This window comes from Callithrix jacchus, chromosome 10, assembly GCF_049354715.1.
Source record: "Callithrix jacchus isolate 240 chromosome 10, calJac240_pri, whole genome shotgun sequence".
Lineage (NCBI taxonomy): Eukaryota > Metazoa > Chordata > Mammalia > Primates > Cebidae > Callithrix > Callithrix jacchus.
This window is the reverse complement of record NC_133511.1, coordinates 31,447,269-31,467,318: the sequence shown is the minus strand read 5'-3', so window position 1 is coordinate 31,467,318 and position 20,050 is coordinate 31,447,269. Positions and strand designations below refer to the sequence as shown.

General features: G+C 48.0%; 1 protein-coding gene across 17 annotated transcripts in view; it reads right to left on the bottom strand.

Moving 5' to 3' along the window:
* Nucleotides 1–20,050, bottom strand: part of NTM (neurotrimin) — a 974,035-nt gene that overhangs the window by 680,176 nt on the left and 273,809 nt on the right. For 5 of the 17 annotated variants that reach the window (XM_054241745.2, XM_078339851.1, XM_078339854.1 and 2 more), the window contains exon 2: nucleotides 14,669–14,787. The exons of the other annotated variants lie outside the window; for them this stretch is intronic. In XM_054241745.2, the coding sequence (XP_054097720.1) occupies nucleotides 14,669–14,723 (55 nt within the window). In that variant the 5' untranslated portion in view covers nucleotides 14,724–14,787. The remainder of the gene's footprint in view (nucleotides 1–14,668; nucleotides 14,788–20,050) is intronic. 17 annotated transcript variants of the gene reach the window in all.

Sequence of the window (20,050 nt, the reverse complement as noted above, 5' to 3'; positions counted from 1 at the left end):
CAGGATCAGGAAGAGGGGGTGCTGGGTAAAGATTGAGGTCTGCTCACACGGACTAAGCATTTGAAAAGAACAGAGTCTTCAAATATGGTGGGATGAATGCAGGAAATGGGACTTTGGAATCCATGTGGCATACTGGGAGCTTTCTTTTCTAGCAGCAAGTGAGTGGGAGAATATAAGACCAAATGCTGCAAACTCTGAGCCCCACATTTTGGTCACTAATCCAGAAGTCAGGGTGTCATCTGCTAATGAACCTTCTGCGGATGCACGTCTTAGAGCTCTGATGAATTTAGGTGCCAGATTACCTATATCCCGCGGGGAAGGTTTTTCTCTCTTTCCGAGAGTTTCAGAGAGGCAGCGTTACAGGTAACCAGACAGGGAAATCAAGCTTGCAAATAACAACGGCAATATTCTTGTAACTGCAAATGGGAACAATAAGGCTGGTTCTGTTACACTGAGCCAACACCAGATTCACGAGAACCAGAGAAAGCCTGCAATCATAGCACTGAAGGACTTCAAATGAAATGAAGCAATCCCACACGAAGAGTTCTCCCGCCCGACTGATACCAGCGAGTTGCCAGCTCTCTGGAGTTTCAGCATCCTTAAGGCCAGAGCATCCCAGCTGCAGGGAAGCAGAAACACTGTCCAGGTCCTGCTGATCACTTTATAGATGACAAAGCTGAGACCCGCTAAGGATGCGGCACTAAGTCACAAACACCACACTGAGCTTTAGGACTGAGCTTGCTTTCTACTATAGTTACTTCCTGCAATACCTCCTGGCCTCTCCTCTTCAAGAATACCAGCCCTAGGAGTGACAAGAATGTCTTGGGTAGAGAAGGAAGACTTCGTATGAACTGCACTCCTTTTCAGTGAGCTCTTTCCAGTTTCAATTCAGGCAGTGGCCAAGCACATGTGCAGCCTGCCTGCTTCTCTGGGAAAGAGAACGTGCGCGTGTGGCAGTACTTCTCACAGCCACGCGAGGGCACCAGCACCCCATGCAAGGACCCTTCCTCCTGCCTACCTGTGCACCCCTATGCTGTGTGTATATTTTCTTTCCATGAGGTCAGGAGTATCAAGGTTGTAAAATAACATATTTTCACTTGTTTTCTTCCTACATCCAAGACATAGCATTTCTGAAGTCAATTATCTCCCTGAGTTGCCATCATCTTCCCACCCTCTTTCTCTTTGTGCTGCCTTTCAACCCATCAGAGTCCGACACCAACAGACGGGGGAGAAGGCGGGTAGGCAAAAACAATTTTTTTTCCCTCAATGAGGATGTCAAATCCTTGTTCTGGCACTTTATTTTAAAAGGCTATCTGCAAACATAAGATCTCTGTTCTCCACCCCCTGGAGAGAGAGAGAGAGAGAGAGAGAGAGAGAGAGAGAGAGAGAGAGAGCTGCCATGCTGTCTACAAAGGGTCTCAGGCATCACCTGGGCCCCCAAGGCACAGGTCCTTCCAGTAGCATTTGTCCAGCAGTGCTCCTGGTGTGGGATGGGAGAGCATTTTTGCAGATTTTCCAAAAGCGTGCAAAATTACAGCGGCAAGCATCGTCCCCTAATTGCATTATGTCACTGTCTGGCGCCATATTTAAATGCAGGTTTTGTCCAGAGGTGGGCAGGTGACCCAAATGACTACGAGATAAGAAGAAAGACACACACATTGACACTCATACACAGATAATGAGGACACAATTTGCAGTTCTTACAAAGCCCAGGCCTGGGGCCTAGCCGAAGCACTAGGGTTGATCTGGCAGAAACAGCCCTGTGATGCTTTTGGGGCCGCCAAAACGTCCTGCTCACAGAAGGCCACCAGCATCCCTTGTCCTCTAAGGCAGGTGTCCTCCCAGGTTAGTGGAGATGGACTTGTCAACCACAAGCCTCTCCCCTCAGTCAGGAGCCCGTAGGAAGCCCTGATCATCCCCGTGGTCACCAGCTATACTCCAGTGGGCAGCCAGCAAGGGTTCTGCAGTCACCTTCTGACCCATTGCTGTACTCACCATTTACCACCAGAAGCCTTAGGAGTTTTCTGGCCCTCCTGCCCTCCTCAGCCCTCTCATCCTTCCCCATCTATTTTTAGGCTAAAGCCTAAAATAGACAAGGGACATGGATACTCCCCTCCCCTCACCCACCCAGACACTGTGGTCTTCTCTGTCTTAAGGGAGCAGTTATCACAAAGGCTTTATTTTGAAGGCCAGAAAGAAGCAGCTAAGGCTGGTCCATAGATATTTGAATTCCATAAGCTTCCACTGAGGCCCTACTGTGTACCAGGAGTGCTAAATACCAAAGTACAATGATGTCCCTTTCCCACTACCAGTAGTCTAGTGGAAAAAAGTATATACGAATAAGTATCCTGTCATCCAGTTAACGCCAGCCTAGAGAGCCGTGAACAAAGACAAGCTGGGTTTGAGTGTGGTCTGATGAGTGAACAGGAAGAGTCTGGGCAGAAGAGAATGTGCTGGAATCCCAGGGAGACTGAACCGGGGAGGCACTCCAGCTGTCCGGGGTGTGTGACGCGGTTTCCTCAGAGCAGCAGAGCCACACGGCACTCATTCCAGCCATTCAAGCACACCTGCGCCTGCTTCACGAAGCAGGCGCAGCTCCTCCATCCACGTGCAGTGCGGATGGACACCTGTCTCCTCTCAGAGGAGGCTTCTTTGCTCAAGTCGCCTGCCTCTGCCTTTCCCTGACTGCGGAGGCCTGGCTTGCTGACATTGCTGCCTGGACCCTGATGCAGTTGGGCCTGTGCTCTGTTTTGAGGCCTCCCCAGAGCGGGTACATTCAAGGGTCTCCTTGCTGCTCTGCTCCCGGCGGGGAGGGAGGGACAGCACCACTCAGACTTGTTCCTCCCACGTCTGCCAAGAAGGGCGGTCCTCCCGGACTCATGGTGTGGAAAGCAGAGTCCACTCCAGAAACAGGGAATTTGTGTAGAAAGAGAAAGAGAAAGGAACGGGCACGCGGAGAGGAACACAGTGAGGGCACGCTGCGGGCCCCTGGCCATCTGCTGCCAAGCGGCAGTGCAGGTGAGGGCAGCCAACAGCCAGCCCAGGGCTCTCAGGTGGAGCTGGGATGGGGGCCTCTTTGTCCGTGAGCCAAGCACCTGCTGCTGTCCAAGATTTGGAGCCCCCAAACCTTGACTCGACCTTCAAAGGGATCTTAGCTCTCAAACCAACAAATATCATTGCCCCCACCAGGTGGCCAGGTCCTTACTCCGAGGCAAGCTCCCCAGGTCCTTATTCTGAGGCAAGCTCCTGGGACACACTTCTCTTTGCCACTTTTGATACCACCTCTTTGATCAACCACCATTGATGGGCACTTTGTCACTCTCCAGTGGCCTGTGAATTTGCCCAAGGCCTCAGCTTCTTATAACGCTGACTCTTGGCGGTTTTCACGGGGCTCCGAGCCATTTGCCACCTCTGCCAAGTCACATATATGCCCAGCTCAGTGTGGGCTCCAGAGGAGGGTGAGGGCAGCCACCGGCAGGCCCTGCCAGCCCAGAGCTAACATTGCTTCAACCGCATTCTCTGCAAGCCCAGAGCTGTTAAGGCCGGTGCAAGCAGGAGCTGTGGCTGATCCCCTGAACATGCAGGTGATTTAGAAGGAAGGAGACAGGTGTCCCTGGCCTTCCATAAATAAATTGCACAGTGATGGGGTTGGGCGGGGAGGGTGAGTACAGAAACCAGATAGTGCCCCAGGGAGTCAAGGGGTGGAACTGGCCTTCCGGGCTGATTATGCTTCTGCCCGGGGGAGATAGAAATGGCTCCTTCCTGGCATCCATAAAGTTGCTGAGTGCAGACCTTACCTAGAAAGGCAAGAGCCAAAAACCTCCTAGTAAGTTCTTGAGCAGAGCCTATTAGGGAGGAGTTCCTGGCGCTTTTGCTAGGAGAGAATCAGGGCTGGGAGGAACGGTCAGAAGAAAGATGATGGGGGCGGGAAAAAGTGAACGGAAGATGGAGTGAGGAAGGACAGAGCAGGAGGAAGAGGGAGAGCATCGGCAGACAGTGAAGCAGAGGGAAGGATGTCTGCTTTCAGAAAGGGCTGGAGGCTGAATTTCCTGGGAGCCTCCTGGGCCCCAGGCCTGTAGCATCTACTGAATGAACACTAGGATTGCTCAGTGAGGGACCAGATGGGCAGGGGATGGCTCTCATCACACAGACACCTCGCTGGGCAGTGTCAGAGGTGGTTTTAGCCTAGATCTGAGATCTCCAAGAAGGGCTGTAACTCCCGGACAGCACCTGTGTCTGAGAAACAAACCTCCCTGATCCAGTGGGGTAAAGGAGCAGGTGAGGTAGGGAGCAGAAGGGGACACAGTGGTCCTAGACCTCAATGCTCAAGCCTGTCTCCTGCCCCAGTGCCTCGTGTCTGTTTCCTTGGCCTCACCCCAGCCCCACTAGAGCCTCCATTCCAGGTAGAGACTGAGCAGCTGGCAGAGAAGGCCCAGCCCCGACGAAGCCCTGCTCTCCAAGCCGTTTTGCCACGGCACTCGGAAATGGGAATGAAGCAGACAGCCACAGAATAATAAATGAACACAGGCGTGCATTCCTTAGCAAAATAAATAAATGTATAAGAAAAAAAGAAAAAAAAGAAAAGATTTGAGGGCATTTTTTTTTCTGTTTTTTCCTTTTTGGTTCATTTTGCTTAAAATCTAAGAACTACTTTTTGCCAAAAGAAATGAGTGTGGAGTGAGTACTGGACGTGGTGGGAGAAGAGCTTTTGGGGTGCTTTCTCTTATCTTGCAGTGAGGCAGCCGATGTGATATTTTAATAGGGAACTCATTTTAATAGCCTACAAATGAGAAGTCAGAGACAATTAAAATTCATTTCCAATTAATTGTTTTTTCTTCTCTCATTACCAAGAGTTGCCAGTCAGACACCAACAAAGCCTTCAAAACAAAAGCAGCTCCCAGCCTCCGCTTCAATCTGATGCCACCTGGAAGGAGACTCCAGATTGCATCAGTATCTTTGCTTCAAACTTCTCTCCCTTCAGCAAATGATTTCCCCAACCCCTTTGCAGGCAACAGATAGCTCAAGTCTTCAGAAGCTGGGACCCTCTACGCCGTGCAGTCACGGACAAGTTCATTACCATGGCACTGCAGGAGGCTTTTTTATAGTTTTTAATTCTGGTTTATTTGTTCTCCTGAGGAATGGTCTCAGCAACCGCATTTCTTGAGACTGATTTAGCTTCCTCCCTTTCCCTCACCACCCCCCTTCTGTGCTGTGACCAACAATCCAGGCTACGAAAACAGCCTAAGATGACAGACCCTCACCTGAGCCGGGAGCCAGAGCCTCAGTGCCCCCACGGCTGAACTGCTGAGTGACGTTGCTCTCCCCCCTCACCTGTGCAATAAGGGAGCCTCCTTCAATGTCTCCAACATGGCTTCCAGCTCTACAACCTTTACTCTGCATTAAAAACACATTAGCAATGGCATCCATGGAACATTTAATGGATGCCAAGTATCTTACACACACACCTCACTTGATGCTCATAAAACACCTCCTTAACCAGATGCCTCTGCTATCCACCAATTCTCAGAGGAAGAAATGGACTATGGGGCTTTTCAAAACATGCCGAGCCAGGGTTTCAGCGTGGCTGATTCCAGAGCCCGACCTCTTAACCTCGATTTCCTCCATGGCTTTGATCTCTGACTCCTTTAAAGATGCCAGAATTCCTGGAAAACCCCCAGCCTTGTTCTTCCCCACCTCCCTCGTCTCTCTCTCTTTGAAAGGGGGGAATGTTCTAGTTAAACTCTTCACCTCACCTGGATCTTGATGACTAGAGTGGACTGCCCTGAGTGACCAACCCTACAGGATGCAGAGAAGCTGGGGCGGAGACACTACCACATCTCTTCTGGTACAAAACCCAGAGGGGCATGTCCGCTTCCCTGAGTTCCAGCCCCTTTTGAAAGCACAGCTGGTCCTCTGTGCTCCCCCTACTGACCACCACCAGTGGAGCAAGTCTCCCCAGGGGCGAAAGTTCTCACTGAGCCTTACCTTATTATTATTATTGTTGTTGTTTGAGATGCCTCGTAATAACTGGGATAGGTTTCTTAGGAAGCCAAATAATGGGATGCATTTCCACCCTGGCTTTATAATTAATGTTTGCATCATTTATCTTTCGCGGAAAGATTATTCTGACTAACGAGGTTCTGGGCCACTAATTCATTACACTGCCTTGTCACTTCCTGCTCCTTCTTATTACCCAGAAATAGACTCATTAGTCAGAGTTCAATGACAGGGAGAAATTGTGTTCCTTAATTTAATTCCCTCACTCACTTCTGGGCCCCATGTTTGTCCGAAATTGGGGATTAGAAGGGGGGAGATATGAGTCATCCTAAGTCTCTGCTTCAGACTCATTATACCTCCCCTCTTGCTCCTGTCCAACAAGGAAAGGGCCAGGAGAGCTTGTTGTGGCTACACGGGTGCTGTCCTTTCTCCACTCAAAGCTACAAGCAGGTGAAGGGACACAGCCCAAGCACTTAGGGACTTGTAACAAATAATCAAGGTTTTTTTTTGTTTTTTTTTTTAATCTCCACTCATAATTAGTAGTACTACCTGGGAATCCTTCCTTAGGAATATCCAGAAATTGCCGATAGCAAATGCGATAGAAGATATTTATAGATATACAGAGAGGTAGATACACACAAACACACAGGTAGAGAGGTAGATATACACGCCCACATACATGCACGACACAAAGTGCTTCCAAAGTCCTCTGCCATGAGAACGTAAGGTGTTACAATAAAGAAATGAACAGCCCAGGCTTGCGTTCCATTGGCATGTGTTCAAATCCTGCCTTTTCTCATGCGAGTTGCAAGGCCTTGTTCAAGATACTTAACCTCACCCGGCTGCAGCTTCTCAACCACAAAACAGGCATGACAAAAGCTATCTCTCATCATTATGAGGCTCAAGTGGCACAAGGCACTAGAAGTGGATTGCACAGTGTGTAGCAACTGTGACTATTAGGAACCTGGAAGAAAGGTGTCCTTGGAGTTCAACTAATCAAAACCTCGCAGTGGGAAGAGGGGCGTCTCCAGGCAGTGGGTCCCAATTCTGGCAGCACAGAGGAGGCACCTGAGGATGCCCAGGCCCACCCAGACTGTTTGAGTTGGAATCTGAGGCATGCGGGGAGGGAGTTCATGGGTTTAAAATGCTCCTCCATGGTTCTAAGGTGAGGTCAGCATGAGAAGCCCTCAAGGTCTTGAGAACTGCGATGTTTCACTCCTGGACTGTTCCTATTGAGAGAAGCCTGAGGCCAAACACTTGCTCACTGCTGTAAGGCAGAAAACTTTCTCTGGGTCCCTCCAAGACCAGGATTAGTACTCATGTGATTCCAGGTTCTGGTAAGCTCACTGGGGGCAAAAGCAGGTGTATCACCTGGTGTCATGGGGCTGCTACCCTACAGGGGAGCTGGAATCAGATCACCAATGAATGCTTACATACAAAGCAAAAACAAATGTACGGAAGGAAAAGGGTGGATTCAAGTGTGAGCAGCCAGCATGGGGATCAGGAAGGCTTTCCCAAGGCAGGGTCTGGACTGAATTACTAAGGGTACTGAGGGAGCAGAAGTGCTTTCTAGGAAGAATGAGTAAAGACTATCACAGGCTGGGTGCAGTTTCTCATGCCTGTAATCCCAGCACTTTGGGAGGCTGAGGTGGGTGGATCACCTGATGTAGGGAGTTGGAGACCAGCCTGACCAATTTGGAGAAATCCCATCTCTGCTAAAAATACAAAAAATTAGCTGGGCATGGTAGTGCATGCCTGTAATCCCAGCTACTCAGGAGGCTGAGGTAAAAGAATCGCTTGAACCCGGGAGGCGGAGGTTGCAGTAAGCCGAGATTATGCCATTACACTCCTGCTGGGGCAACAAGAGCAAAACTCCATCTCGAAAAAAAAAAAGACTACCGCAAAGCCCATGTGGCTGGAACAAGAAGAACCCACAGAAGAGCAGAGTTGGAGAGCAAGCAGAGGCCAGTGCCCACAGGGCTTTGTAGATTCTGCCCAGAATCAGGGTCCTCCTCTTTAGGGGCAAAGGGAGCTTTTAAATGAAAGAATCCCAGGTAGGGCACAGAGGTGGGATGGCAAGATCCAATAAGCCATCCCCAAACCCCACTTATTTCCTTACAGCATGATCACGAGGACCAAGACCATGGCATGGAGCAAGGGGCCAGCCAAAGCACTCCCCTTTGCTAGGGTCCCCTAGGCCTCCAAATCAGCTCTGTGGACAACATCGCATGACCCCAGACCCCAATGTGCAGGGCTGAATCTCTCACATGTGAGGCCTGGATCTTTATTCACCCAGGCACTGATCAATAGCTCACCTTCCAGAAATGTTGATCCCAGCCACAGCTGGAGAAGAATGCCCTCCTCCCTGGTCAGTCATCCCATCGGAATGCTAGTGTGTCACCAGTCTTTGTGAATCTTTCACCAGGAGCCTGGCTGTCTCTGTTGCACTGATCCCATCCATTTGTGGACCAGAGAGGCTGAGGATCTTGTTGTGGGTGGGACACTATGGGAATGCCATCCAGGGCTACTTGGTTTTCAGTCAACCTCTGCCAGAGATCATGGGCATCTCCCATCTCAGGATGTCAGAATTGGATGTGTTTGTCAAGTATGTCTCTTCATTCTGGGACTCGCTGTTCTGGGAGGGGTGGTTATAAGCAGAGTTCTCATGGAGTAGGCCAGGCTGGGGCAGACAGGTGGCTTCCTACCCTCGCAATGCCTTGTGTGTTTGCTGCATATTATGTGCTCATTGTCAACGATCTCCTCCTCAGTGAAGTTAGTCACTAGAAGTGAATCCTTGAGTCTGGCCGTAGCTGTTTGTAACTGTAAGTTTCATTGAAATAGAGGAACCCTCTGGCAATTACAAGACAGGAGGCAGGGGCAGGGGCAGGGTGTAGACGTCTTATGAGCCATATCCTAAGTCAGTGCTTCTCCCGAGGCAGTAAAGCTGAGAACTAAGGAGTGATAGGGAAGGTGAAGGGTGGAGGGTGGGCCTCACTCAGTCACTTGACCATAGGTTGAGGAATTCAATAGCCCTGGGCATTGAGTCCTCAGAATTGATGTATTATCTCCAATTACTAAGAGAAGAAACAAAACAAAACACCAGACTGATGCAGCGACCTTAGTGACTATGTAGCCTAGTACATGCACATTACGACATCAACGTACTGTTTATTTATATTCCTACGACCATGAAGAGAAAGAGTAAGAGTTAGCAGAACTGGGTATTGGGCAATGTGTGTCTTAAAATATTTATTATTCCTTATCTCAATTAATTTTCAAAACTGCAATGAGATATATATCATACCCACTGTACAGAGAAGAAAACTGGGAATCAACATGGGAACTTGAGAGAAGTTAGGCAAAATACGGTGGAGCGAAAATTTGTCTAAGTCTGCCTCCTTTCCATGGCCCATGGCCAGTTCAGCTTGTTCCCAGATGTTGGAACTGAGTCTAGATGAATTCGTTTTGTGACTTTGTTAGTTTTCTAGGGATGCTATAACAAAACACCATAGATGGGTAGCTTAGACAACAGAAATTTATTTCCTCACACTCTGCAGGTTAGAAGTTCAAGATCAACCTGTCGGCAGCGTGGGTTTCCTCTTAGGCGCTCTCCTTGGCTGGCAGACGGCTGCCTCCTTTCTGTGACTTCACATGAACTCTCCTCCCTGTGTGCTGTGTCCCAATCTCTCTCTCTCTTTCTTTCTTTCTTTCTTTCTTTCTTTCTTTCTTTCTTTCTTTCTTTCTTTCTTTCTTTCTTTCTTTCCTCCTCCCTCCCTCCCTCCCTCCCTCCCTCCCTCCCTCCCTCCCTCCCTCCCTCCCTCCCTTCTTTCTTTCTTTCTTTCTTTCCTTCTTTCTTTCTTTCTTTCTTTCTTTCTTTCTTTCTTTCTTTCTTTCTTTCTTTCTTTCATCTTTCTTTCTTTTTTTGAGATGGAGTTTCACTCTTGTTACCCAGGCTGGAGTGCAATGGCGCAATCTCAGCTCACCACAACCTCCGCCTCCTGGGTTCAAGTTCTCCTGCCTCAGCCTCCCGAGTAGCTGGGACTACAGGCACATGCCACCATGCCCAGCTAATTTTTGTATTTTTAGTAGAGACGAGGTTTCACCATGTTGGCCAGGATGGTCTTGATCTCTTGACCTCGTGATCTACCGACCTTGGCCTCCCAAAGTGCTGGGATTACAGGTGTGAGCCACTGCACCCGACCTCAATCTCTTCCTATAAGGACATCAGTCATACTGGACTGGGGAGTAGCCATATGACCTGTTTTTACCCTAATCACCTCTTTAAGTATCTCCCAATATGGTCACCTTCTGAATTACTGGAGGTCAGGTCTTCAACATGTAAATTTTGGAAAGACCCCTTTCAGCCATAACAGTGGCCAAACAGTATGGACAAAGCTCTTTATCCTTCACTTGCCAGGGAGCTCTACTTGGCTTTTCACATCTGTGCAATCACTGTGTACCCAAAATATTTTTTACCCTGAAGTACAAAAAGGTTTATACTCTGAATGGCTGGGCAAATGTCAGGATTAAGATAACTCACTCCAGAGATGAGGTGTGGGAAGGATGGGTGGGAGGAAGCCGCTGTCTCCAGGTGTCAGCCTTGAGAGGAGATCCCTTCTTAATTTCCCTGAGGGACAGGAGGGAATGTGCGAATTTGCCACTGGCAAACACAGATGGCATTTGGAGCACGAATCTCCCTAAGGCTTGTTGGGTACCCATCCATGGCTGCAGAAGCAGGCCTGTGGGTTCTGTCTCTGGTACCTAACAGAAGCACGGAGGATCTGGGCTCCAGGAGTTCAAAGTCAGCCACACACGAGGATGTGCAAGAGAACCTAATCCCTTTGTTTCGCTTCTCTGAGTAACAATCATCCCTTTTTACCGTTTGTCATTCGAAGATGGCAACAGATGTAAAAGAGTGGCTTTTAAATGTTGCCAGAAAAAATAAATACTAAAATCTAAAAAAAAAAAAAAAATTGACGGGAGCAGTGAGTGGTCCCCTTCTGACTAACTAACTGTATTCTATAATCTCTTGACTTTGGGGATAATGAACTACATCTCAGATCTACTTGGTTTATTTTATTAAAATTATTGAATTAACATATAGGAAGAAGAAGACACGGGAACCGCAATGTATGGCACGTGTTCATTCGGTACCTGGCACTGGGGATAGACAGCTGGAGAGAGGGGGAATTTCATTTCCTGGGGCCCATACGCCTCTGAGTGATTGGCAGGCTAATTTTGCTCTCCACTAGGCCTGGTATTGAAAGGAAGTAAAGATGCAGAAAGCTGCCAAGAACTGTTCCTTGTGTTGGCAAAAATTCTAGACCTCATTAGAAAAATCAAGAACTAGATTCAGAAATTTGGAAGGCCAGGGTGAGAGGGATTTTTTCAAGTAATTGTAATTATTAAATATTGTCAGAGCCTCCTTTTTTAGGTACCTGGTTTCTGGCTAAGCTTACGTAGTATTATACCAACATGCCTCTGTCCTCATGTGGAGAGGCTCAGAGAATTTAATAAATTGCCCAAAGACGCACAGCAAATTGGCAGCAGATGCAGCAGATGCAGGCCTCAAACTGGATTCTTCTAAATCTGGGTCCTGCTCTTTGTCACCTCCCTGTGCTGGCTCCACCTGAGTCCTGTCCAGAGAGGCCCAGCAGTCAAGAGTTTGGTTGATCTTCACAGCTAGAGAGGAGCGAGCGCAGGGTGGGCCAAAGACTTTCCTTTCCTGTTACCCTCTGCTCTTTTGGGGTAGGATTTTCATGCCAAAGCAGTTAAGTGCACACGTATTGTAGTCAGACAGACACAAGTTCAAATTCAAGCTTCAAGGTCATGTGACTGGATTTCCTTGTTTGTCAGAAGAGGATGATAAAACTAGTATCGCAGGATTGCTTTGAAAATAAGATAAATCTGTGTGTGTTTGTGTATTGTTTAGTAAGGTGTCTGACACTTAGTAAAGCTTAGCTAAAAAAAAAAGGTAACAAAATCATTTTTGTCCAAAGAGAGGGTGGGAATCCTAGCAATCCCCAAAGCCAGCTTTGGCAGGGTTGGCAAGGGCATGAAGGACAACGTGAGTTGCTGCTGAAGACCACACATGTCTTTGTTTTCATTTCTGCTAGAGGCGATGCACACAGTCTTCCTCACACCCACTGCTGCACCCTCAAAGCCAGAGAACCAGAGCTGAGAAGCAGAAACCCTCTCAGTGGTCCAGCCCCTGCTGCAGACAGACAGAGGGGTCAAGGAAGGTTTGGGACCCGAGGCAGAGAGGGGAATGGATGAGAGGGATCAGTGCTGGCCCCAAGATGATTAACCGTGCCAACCTGGGGCACTGGCACTAGGGAGACGGCCAGATCGATGGATCCCAAGTAAATGAAGAGCCTGGTGCCTTCCGCAGCCAAGCTGTGAAGTTACACGCGGCGATGGGCCAGGCGTTTGGTGAGCAATGAGGTGATGAAATGGGACACATGTATCTTGGAAACAATACTGAGAGGCCAGATCCGATTCTGAAAAATGTCTTTGCTCCTTGTCACCTTTCAAAGGCAAAATCACAGCTCTGTGAGTATGCATGTAAGAATATGCATGTGTGTGAGCGCATGCCAGTGTTCTTGTGTTTGGGGGTGTGTGTATAAACACTACCCTTTTGTCCTCTTACTCCACCGGGCCCAGTCGTGCTGGGGAATGTGTTGTTTATTAGGTAGGTGCAAATAGAATTTCATTCCCATGGTTCCAAGAATCATAGCATATTAAAACTATTCAAATATATCCCATTTACTTATATACTCTGTGGAAAATGTTCTTGTAAAATTAACATATACTCAATTACCTCCTTATTAATGGGAAATTCTGAGGGACTGCCTTCATCCATCACAATAAGCTGGGCCCCTCAGCGTTCCCTGCCCCAAACTGACAAGGCAAGCTCTGAGGTCCACAGGGAGCCACGAGGGAAGGCCTTCCCTTTCCATCCATGCAAAGCCTACCCGATGCAGAAAAGGCAGGAGGACCTCAAGACCAGGAAGAAGTTATGTTGCAGCCCTTATTCTGTGGATACATTCAGAAAGACACGCATGTTCCCGCTAAATCAGTGACTTCATCAACCTCGATCAACAGGCCTTGACGGTGCACAGGGACTGCAGGGAGCCACGTGACTGGGAACCCAGTTTGTTATTGCCATGTTGGGCAGCTTCTAGGAGTGCTTCCTGGTTGCAGATTTTTTTCCCTTTCAAAGCAGGGTGGGGGTGGTGTACAGCCCTTGCTTGGGCTGGGAGCCAGATGGATGGCAGCTTAATTTTCCCCATTATGCAGGGCAAATACCAAGAAGCATTCCCAGGTGTGTCTGCAGCCGTGAAAATGTGACACGAGTCACAGTGTCTTCGGAGGAAATAAAAGACCATGGGAGTGCGACATGACATCATGGAAAGAGACGCCTTGTGATTTTCCATATACGATGACAGTTTTTCTGATTTAGAGGGGGAAGCTGGGTTTTGAGTTTTCTTTTTTCTTTCTCTTTGTTAAAAGTGAGGGGAGGAAGATTGAAAGAACATCTGTGTATTCAAATTATAGACAGAGAATTAAACACTTTCACCAACAAATTCTAGTACTTTTGCCTCTTTCGAAGATTTCTGAAAGGGTTTTCCTATAGATTTGTCTCTCGCGTGTGTGAGAGAGCATTTCCTCTGAGGCCTTAGACATAGTGTTGAAGTTGAGATTGTTTTTGTCTTTTTCCCTTTTCTGCTAGCCAAGCCCCCACTTCATTCTGTTGATCTCCTTTAATTGGACGTAAGATAAGACTGCAAATGTTAAATATTTTTGCTGAATTGAGTTTTATGTTTCCAGTCTGGATTTGTCGACTGATAAATAGAATGTTTTACATTTCTCTCTCTCTCAAAGAAAATAACAAATACATGTGGGACAGAGCCATCAGTCAATTACATCAGTGGATTGTTGGCAACTCATAGGGGAAAAGAAAAGAGCATTTTCACTCTCCTCTTAGGGGAAAGCAATTATATTTAAGAGCAGTAGAAAGCTGAAACTAGTCTGGAACTTCAAAATGCCTTTCTTGACTGACCAAGAAAAGGTACAGTGACTACAATGACAAACCAGCCTCCAGCTCTTTTAGAAAGCTACTCTGCCTCATGCTAAAGAGAAAATAAGTGGTGTTCAGCCTTGGCGACCAGGCAAGAATAGAAAAAAACATTGACAGTAGTTAGATAGACCTTAAAATTGAGTAAAAAAATTCTTAAGGTACAAAATCTCAGTTTTCCCACAAACCTTTCTGTCCAGAAATTTCCATGCCATTTACTGCCTGACCACGGCAGGAATGTCATTCTTCCTTGTTCTTGATTTTTCTTCCTGGACTCTTAATTCTGGCTCTCCAGAGCACTTTTCCCTGCTTCCTCTAGGACCTACTCACAACAATGTAACTGACACATAGCATTAAGGTGCAAAACCCCAAATCGTTTCTGACTTGAAACTTCACCCGGGAAAGACCTCTTAGCAAAAGTGATGGCCATTGTGTGCCAGGACAAGCCCCTTTCAAAGAGCAAAGGCATCATCATCTCAAAAGCCACAGTCACCACCCGGACCTTCCGTTCTGAGGGAAGGATTCTCCACTGAATCTGGGGGGAAGACCCCCCACCAGTCCGTGCAAAAGATGAAGAATTGAGTGTGCACCTACCTGTGCCCTTCCATTTCCACCTCTTCCCACCTTCCCCGTTTCTTTTTCTGCTCATTTTTTTTCCACTTTAAAAACATCCAACTTTGCCTTGGGGATGAGCAGAATGAAATGTCACTTACCTATAAAAAGAGACAGAAGAGAAAGCCATGTACCACATTACACACAAGTTCTTTGAAATCAAGGCCAGCTTCTGACTTTGAAACTGTAACAATGAGTGAATATTATTTTTTTCATCTTACCTTTCTATATTTAATGAAACTCAGGATTTCGCAAGTAGCCCATCCCCAGGGCCCGGCCTCTCTGCATTATTTTCCTTTTGTTTCTTTGCAGCTCCTGTCCCTCTTCACCACCCTAGCCCCACACCATCTGTACCTGCTTCTTGGATGAAAGGTCAGGAAGGAATAAGGAGGGGTGCATAGACCCAGAGATCAAGACCAGCCCTCAGATGTGGGCAGCAAGGTTTCCAGGCACAAGGAGCCGCTTTTCACCTTTTTTCTCACAGGCCACAGAGATGGGACCCAGGGTCAGCGCCAGCTGGTGCCTCTCGGGAGGAGGGAGGAAGGTCAGCTCCCCGCAGGGTGACTTTCCACCCAGTGGCTTCAGACTCTTTCAAATGACTTGCTCTGAGTCTCCCTCCTCTCTCCCTCCCTTACCTTCGCCCCCTCAGCCCTCCTGGTCTGGGTGTGAATGAATTCACCCAAGATCTCTATTCCCCCTTCATCCTGCAGCATCTGTCTTTCAGACCTGCTTCTTACAGAAAGCCTCATTAGTGCAGCACCCTGAGACCAACAACCACCTGCACTGGTCATTGTATTGAGTCCCCTGCCTCAATGAGGACGTCCACCCACATCCTAGGGGAATCCTTTGAGAACCCTGAGTTGCTGAGTTCCTGCTTGCCTGGCTCCTGGCCCCAGAGGCTACCTGTCCTCAGGCAGCAAGCTCCTTGTGGACGACTGATTCAGTCCTTTCGGCTGCAGGGAAGCCAGGCTCTGAGCATTCTACTTGCAAGAACAGCCCCTTACCACACCACACTACGCAGCGAAACCTTCACATGCTCACATATTGGAAAATCGATTTCAATGTCCTGCCAGTGTCTTCTTCTTACTATGCCTGAATAACTCAATTCCTTTTAGCCTCTTCCTAGAGATTTCAGTTTTCTGTGTTTCCTCCTCCAAGCTCCTCTGAGCCTCTCTGTGGAGGACAGCTCAGAGCTGAGCCCTGGAGAAAAAAGCATCCATGTGTCCCCTGTTTGACCAATTATGTTGTTGCACCTCCCAACGAGTTTTCCAATCAAGATGCTCTGCCAGAAATAGAATTACAGTCAAATATTGTTGGGAAATGCTGTGTCCCAACCACATTAATATATTAAAAACCTGGAGAGGGTTTGAGGTAAAGATCTATGCAGGCTGGGCGCCGTGGCTCATGCCTGTAATCCCAGCACTTTGGGAGGCCAAGGTGGGCGGATCACGAGGTCAAGAGATCAAGACCAGCTTCGCCAACATGGTGAAACCCCATCTCTACTAAAATACAAAAATTAGCCAGGCATGGTGGCTCACGCCCGTAGTCCCAGCTGCTTGGGAGGCTGAGGCAGGAGAATTGCTTGAACCCAGGAGGTAGAGGTTGTAGTGAGCCGAGATTGTGCCACTGCACTCCAGCCTGGCACTTGGCCACAGACAAGACTGTTTTTTTTAAAAAAAAATCTATGCTTAGACTTTTCCTAACAGTATTTGACTCAGAAATGCTTCTTGCTATACATAAACTAAAACAGCACACTTTAGAAGGATGACTGCTTTTTTTCTTGTTATGGATGTTAAACTAAGTATAATCGATCTGCCATTATCACAAACAGTGGCCAGAGGACCCTGAAGTTGATGCCCCACCTGGGCGGAGGGCTCAGCTCCCGAGTCCAACTCCGCTCCCTCACCCAATGTGATGGAGAGCTACCCCCTTCCACCCCGCAGTTCTCTCACCTGTGAGATGTGAGGACCCCAAAGCACCCTGCATACCCCACTAGGATGTGGTGGGCTGAAATGATCCTTTAAATGTGCTTTGCAAACTGTAAAGAGCAAAACACTTTAAGGTCGGGTGGTGTCAGGACCTCTGTTCTTGAGGCCAGACTCAGAGGAGAAGAGACTACTTGGCCTCAGCTGCCCTGGGAGCTGGTGAAAAATGTGTGGTTTTGACTGTGGTCAGCCAATGAGAAATCAGAGGCAGCAGTTTCACGAATACTTCCTCTGCTCTGGACCTTGAGGGAGGGAACTGATCCCAGAGGTCTTTTCCATCTTTAATATCTGTGCTTGTAAGCCTTCCTCTATTGCACAGGGATGCAGGGATGCTCTCTCTGCCTTCTCAGTACTTACAGCTTTTTTTCTTTCTTTTTTTTAATTGATATGAATTCTCGCTCTGTCACCTCAGGCTGAAGTTCAGTGGCACAATCTCAGCTCACTGCCAACCTCTGCCACCCTGGTTCAAGCGATTCTCCTACCTCAGCCTCCCAAGTAGCTGGAATTACAGGTGTCCCCCACCATGTCTGGCTAGTTTTTTGTATTTTTAGTAGAGACGGGGTTTTACCATGTTGGCCAGGCTGTTCTCGAACTCTTGACCTCAGGTGATTCGCCCGCCTCAGCCTCCCAAAGTGCTGGGCTTACAGGTCTGAGCCATTGTACCCAGCTGCTTACACGTTTTAAAGCTTGTGATTCTGCTGTCTCTGCTCTGTGGTTTTGCATCTGGGCAAGTTTCTCAGCAGACCAGGAAACTCTAAGTGTTGGAAGGAAAGAGACCATGCTCATATCATTCCTCTATTACTCTTGAATAAGAGAGAATGCAAGGACAAACGGGCATCAATAAAATGAGACATCCATATAGGTTCATGGATATAAGAGATCACCACGTGGGTGTTGAGTATTAATGGTGAGGGAGGCTGTGGGTGGCAGGAAAAGGGGTTTGTGGGAATGCTCCATATTTTCCCCTTATTTTACTGGAACCTAAAACTGGTCTGAAAACAAAGTTTATGAATTAAAAAAAAATTATAGGCCCTTGAGTTCTTATTCATTCAAGAGATCATCTCAAGCACATTCTATGTGTAAGTCCCAGAATAATTTCTTATTGAATAGGAGAATTCTGAGAGATGACTGTATGTTCTGCATACAGAGGACAGAATGGAAGAAATGGGACCAAATCCCAGCCCTGGGGGAGCTTGAAAATGCAATGGAAAGAGAGGAATATGTCTATAAGAAGTTAGGGAAATAGAAAAACATGTTGTCCCAAGATTATCTCCCCACCCCTTTATCTTCGCAAACCTGATCTACAATTTAAACCCAGATTAAGCATCACCTGGCCCCTCAGGTCTTCCCAGAGCTCATCTCAGAATGTCTCACGCATGTCTCACTCTGCCCCTTACTCTCAACAGCTTGCTGCCTGCCTTGCCCTGTGGGTCTCTTCTGTTTTGCCATGGGTTCGAGTCTGCTCTTTCTACATTTTGACATTGCAACCCTTCACAACACCTAGCCTGGGGTTTGCTGCGAAATGAGTTATAAGAAAGCTTGAGGTTTCCAGGCCTTTGTGAATGTGGAATTTGCAGATAAGAGATTGTGGCTCTATACACACTACTGCGATACGGTGAGATAGTGCTGGGACTACATAGATAAGAGATATGATGCCCGCCTCCTTATATCCTGGCAGGTACACAGATGAGGAGGTGCTGAGCTGTAATATAGCATCCTATTGACAAGACAGAGAGAGGCATGTGGTACTCTGAGAGGATGGGGCTTAAGTGTCTTCTATTTTGGTGCTAAGAACAATACAAAGAAAAAAACTGGAATTGGTGGAGACCATCAACAAAAACTTCCAAGAAGAGGCTGGCCTTTTGCGAGCAGGTACCTGCTGATATGCAGCATTAAAAACACTGGTCCACCCTCGGCCCTCCACTCCTCCATGCCAGGGAAAGCTTGCCTTATTTTTCTCCCTTCTTGCACTGTAGAGTTCTTCTGCAATGGAATTCCCCACTGACCTTTCCTGAATCCAAGGCTGGCCTCAGATGCTTGCCACTTCAAAGGGCTCAGAACCCTAACTCTCAGACTGGGCCAGTGTCAGCTTGACTCCGGGCCTCCACTCAAGGCTCCCCTCCCCTGACCCATCTTGATGAATTTTATTTTTTTGGCTGGTCTTTATAGGGTCATTGCAAACTCACAAGTGGAAACAGCTCAACTGCTCAATGTCGGTTTCATTTAAAGAGCTTGTCCTTCTCCAGGCCCGCCTTCTTCCTGCTAACAGTGAGTGCAGAGAAGCACTCGGTTAACCTCTCAGTGCCAGAATCAGGGACGCTCCTCAGCCTCCAAGAGCTAAGCAACAGTGCCGGACCACCATGGCTGCTCACGGAGCACAGAGGAGTTGGCCAAACTTGAAAAGGACAGATTCCAGGTTTCAAGTGCTTTCTGCAGAAGTGGGTCATCTTCCCGGGAAGTGTTTAAAGTGACAGTTACATACCTACTCCAAACTTGGACCTAGACTAGCTGTGTCTCAAACACCCTCTCTCAAGACTTTTGGGCCTTCAAGAAAAGAAAAACAGGGTGAAAAAAACAGGTGTCTGCATGTAGGTGCAGAATGAGGTAGTGCCCCTTCCTCCTCCCCCTGGGCTCTCATGCCCCACCCTCCTCGTTTGTCTAAACCAGAACCAGAAAATCCATCAGCAGGAGCTCTGCCTCCATGACCTGTAGCAGTATCTTTGCGACACAGGTTAGAGGTAGCCAAGCCTCCAACTCCTTCTCCGTAGCATCTTTCAAGGATCTATGTGAAGTCCCAAGTCTAACCCCACCATGGGGAGGATGGTTCCTCGATGCCTGCAGTTATTCCCTGGATTCAGAGGTGCCTCCTCACAGCGCATGCTGCATCACAGGAAGGAAAAGAAGGGAAGAGTTGCTTCTGTGTCTTTTTAGGTCGAGAAATGAAGTGGGGTCATCTAGAGGTGCCGTATTTTTAGGCAAATCTTTTTAAAAGACAGTGTGGGTGGATTTAAAATCTTCTTTCCAGTCAGCCCCCCAGCTGGGATGGTGGTGGTATGAAGAGGAATCTCTTAGACTTTTTTCTCTGTGGTCTTTTCTTTCCTTGACTAAAACATTGCTGGAATGCAAAGCCTTCTCCCTTTACCTACCACATCTCCTCTACGCCCTAGAGTGCGAGGTCTGTCCCTGTCGCTTTGCTGGTGGAAATACTGAGGCCCAGAAAAATGGCAGGCAAAGGTCTCACGGATTTGAGGGAAATGAAGGAGAAGCAGGCAGAACCGACCATGGGTCTAGGCTGTCCCTCATCTGCCCTCCCATTCCTTCCCAGGCTGAGGGCCTCCCGGGACCTAGGCCACAGGTTCAATGGTGGGATGGGGCAGAT